Source organism: Zea mays, chromosome 1 (genome assembly GCF_902167145.1).
Source record: "Zea mays cultivar B73 chromosome 1, Zm-B73-REFERENCE-NAM-5.0, whole genome shotgun sequence".
NCBI classification, from domain to species: domain Eukaryota; kingdom Viridiplantae; phylum Streptophyta; class Magnoliopsida; order Poales; family Poaceae; genus Zea; species Zea mays.
In genome coordinates, this window is record NC_050096.1 from 240133787 (window position 1) to 240137580 (window position 3794).

Genomic DNA, 3794 nt, shown 5'->3' on the forward strand with positions numbered 1-3794 from the left:
AGGTTGTGATGGGACAGGGGTAGTTGGCCCAATGACAAGTAGGGCCCCTAGGTAGAATGTATATATAGGCTCAACCACTCACTTGACTGTAAATTTGAAGGATAGACAACATATAAGGGGACTTCTTCAACCCAACACTAGCCAAAGAAGATCAATCTAGCCAAAGTAGCAACAATTGGTGGTAGTCTAGCTTATCACAACACACTCCTCTCCTAGTATGTCTGGAGCTCACCGGTGTTGAAGCTTGTAATCTCTTTATCATTTGTATCTACCAATTAATAGATAGCCGGAGGATGTAAGGTATTACACATACTATAGCCTAAACCTCTATATGTATGTTAAGGCTAATAATGTCTGACGTCGTAGACATACTCTTATGCCCCCCTTGCTATTTTCTCAGGTACCCGTGGTACCTTAGAGACTTTTCTATGACAATTGTTCTGGTGAGTAAAATGGACTTCTTCCATGCACATGAAAATTGTAGGTTTTCATAGGTTCGCTCATAGTTTCATAGTTGCATCGATAACATTTTATTTAACTTGGATGTGAAGTTTGTCTTCTTTCTGTCATGGATCATTCATGTAGTATAGTACTCATAACTCCTAGATGATATGGAATGGTATAAAATAAAGAATAAAACATAGAATATAATAATATATGTGATGCACCACTATTTAAATGAATTATTGACGTGATGTATTTAAGTTCAGGTTAATATGTGAAGAGTTAGTTCACATACATTTATTTTCTATAATTCATATGTCTAATGATTACACATTTTCTTATATCACTATGTTCTTAGATCAGTTTATTTTTTTTTTTAAAAAAGGTTATATTGCGCTCTCTCAATAATTAATCAGGTCGAATGGACCGGGAGCTGTGGCCTTGTGGGCTAAGGGTCCTGGTTATTGATAACAATTCTTCATATTTGTCGGTTTTGGAAGAGCTACTTATCAAGTGCAGCTACAAAGGTAATTCATTAGCAATGTTATACATTTTATACTTATCCGAAAACGTTCAAGTTTTATAATATCATCATGCTGGATAAAGCTTTATTACCCTGAATGCATATCATTATTATATTGTTAAAACCCAGCTGCATATATATGGAATACTATGCGGTCTCCGACCGTATAAATTAAGCCTCTCCTAGTTGTAGAATAAATTTATACAATATAGATATATACACGAGATGATGTTAACTATGGTCAACGATATTATCTGTATATAGATCCTCTTGAGCTATTCATCATACAGAAACTTAGGCCAGCAACTTTCAATAATGCAAAACGATTCTTCTATAGTTCAGTAGTTGGTAATAATGCATATTGTGTGTATATATACTTTCTGACTTAGTTTAGTCCTCAATCACGTCCAGTTACGACATATAATGACGTCAGACAAGCAATGTCCTTCATCTATGGCAACATACAGATTGTTGACCTCATAATTAGCGATGTGTTCTTTCCAACTGAAGACGGTTTGCTCATTCTGCAAGAAGTTACCTCAAAGTTTGACATCCCTACCGTGAGTAAGTTTCTCTCCAGCTGCTCTCTGTTCTTTAATTTACTAGTCGTTGCACCCTGAAGTACAAGAGTTTCAAGTAATTTTAGGACCAAATAAGAAGCTAGTATGTATATATATTCAATAATTAAGCTTTAATTTCCATGTTGACCAGTAATGTCTTCAAACGCTGACACGAGCATAGTGATGAAGTACATCACCAGTGGGGCTTCCGATTTCCTGATAAAGCCTGTAAGAATTGAGGAGCTGAAGAACATATGGCAGCATGTGCTCCGGAAGCAAATCGGGGAGAACAGAAGCTGCAGCAACAGTGCTCATCATCAACACCTCGATCAGGTCTCAATATCATATCCACCACCAGCCGGCATAGCTCCTGCTGGTACCACGGCAAGAGAAAGAGAGATGACGACGACGGCTAACGGGACGGTCACGGATATACAGGATCTCAGGAAGTCTAGGCTCAGCTGGACCATGCAGCTGCACCGCCAGTTCATTGCAGCTGTGAATTCCCTGGGGGAAAGTGAGAATCACATTCATTTCCCTTTTATTATTTAAGCATGCATGTTCGTATATTTTACTACTAACCTATATAGTTTGTACGTACGTAGTGTTTCTTTAGTTAATTATTCGTATTAGTTACACGCTTTGGTTTACAGAGGCAGTTCCAAAGAAGATATTGGAGACAATGAAGGTTAAACATTTGACAAGGGAACAAGTTGCAAGCCACCTGCAGGTAATTATCATATGTATTCTAATATATATGTTCTTGTAAAATACATTGATGCCAGATGAATGCCTCCTAGCTAGCTAGGGTACGCATACACGGTGGATATTGTCTCCCTCTTTAAAAATCCATATGTTAATGTGAACACAAACTAATAAAATTACAATTATTACGCATGTGCTAAGCTAAGCTAGCTCAAATATAATTCGCTGAAATACATATGGATCGTTATTTCATTTATTTTACATATACATACTCCCGTAATATAATTCTGTTGCTTAAAGATGCTGCCGCCATTAAAAAAAAACTGATGCAGAAATACAGGCTTCACATGAGAAAAGTGAATCAAGCATTGCACAATGACGACGACACACCTCCGTCATCAAGCCTTCCCAATGAATCAAACATTCTCCGGACCGAATTCGACGGTTCTTTGAATCCAACCTATTTTGATCAAGATGGATGCACGGAGTACTCTTTGCCCAAGGATGACCTCTCAAGTGGCTCGGACTGTATGCTGGGAGAACGGAACAACTACTCACCGCAAGGTTTCCAGGATTTCAGATGGGATTCAGACAAGCAGGCATCTGAAACGACATATCTATGGAATTTCGAGGCAGATGAGTGACTCTATACATATCAGCATGCATGCCGCGGAACGTAACTAATAAGCAACAATACTAATAATAATATGCACTTATATGCCATGTGCTGAATAATTAATAATAACCTACTCTATGTGTAGAGTATTACATCCTGTACTGAACCTTGTTTGTGTAGTTATGTATTGTCTACAAGAACTTTGCTATATGTAGAGGGAGATACCACAAATAGCCATTCCTATGGAATTTGGGATATATCTCAAATAACTGTGTACTGTCGAATAGTATATAGTATGTAATTATGCATTTAATAGCTCCCTACATTAAATAATTGATATATGTATGATTATTGTTTGTGGCTTTTCTGTAAGCCAGAAATGGAGACTATTGTTTCAGTCGTTTTACTTTTTATTCTGTTCTTTTGTAAGAGCTTGGCGGCTTAGTTTCACCAGAAAATATGGACCAATTCCTCCCTCTAAGGGTGTGTTTGGTTGAGGAGTGGAGAAGAATAGAGCGGTTTCATCTCTATTTTCTGGATGTTTGGTTTTTAATAAAAGATGAGTCAAGCGGCTCTTGTAGTCTACATATAAAAATTTATCATAATAAATAGTTGGAATGCTCCCACTCCACAAAAACAACCGGATGCAAGCGCTCTTTCGGATGCGAGCGCTCTCATTCCTCTCCTACTCTCTACACTCATATGACTCTCCAACCAAACAGAGAACAGAGTGGCTCCGCTCTATTCTACTCTTCAACCAAACAAAAAATAAAGGAGCTCTGTTCTATTTTTCAAATGCGGAATAGAACGACTCTATTCTAAAAAACTAGAATGATGGAGCCGCTTCATTCTAGTTGACTCTCCAACCAAACAAACCCTAAGGCGCGCACGGTATGGTTGCAAATCTCTCTAGGCTGACGGTGACGTTAATGTATCCGTGGCAGTG

The 3794-nt window shown here is 38.0% G+C and overlaps 1 protein-coding gene across 1 annotated transcript; it reads left to right on the forward strand.

Moving 5' to 3' along the window:
- The first annotated feature begins 755 nt into the window (after window positions 1-755).
- LOC103643497 (two-component response regulator EHD1) lies at window positions 756-3178 on the forward strand. The gene is made up of 5 exons (XM_008666681.2): window positions 756-971; window positions 1379-1531; window positions 1679-2044; window positions 2181-2257; window positions 2565-3178. The coding sequence occupies exons 1-5, from the start codon at window positions 866-868 to the stop codon at window positions 2874-2876; spliced, it is 1014 nt and encodes a 337-aa protein (XP_008664903.2). The 5' UTR covers window positions 756-865; the 3' UTR covers window positions 2877-3178.
- The last annotated feature ends 616 nt before the right edge of the window (window positions 3179-3794 follow it).

Excerpts from the sequence above, each read along its gene's own strand:
- LOC103643497 (XM_008666681.2), top strand. The coding sequence starts at position 866 with ATGGACCGGGAGCTGTGGCCTTGTGGGCTAAGGGTCCTGGTTATTGAT. Across the intron at positions 972-1,378 it reads TATCAAGTGCAGCTACAAAG|TTACGACATATAATGACGTC; the intron begins GTAATTCATTAG and ends AATCACGTCCAG. Across the intron at positions 1,532-1,678 it reads GTTTGACATCCCTACCGTGA|TAATGTCTTCAAACGCTGAC; the intron begins GTAAGTTTCTCT and ends CATGTTGACCAG.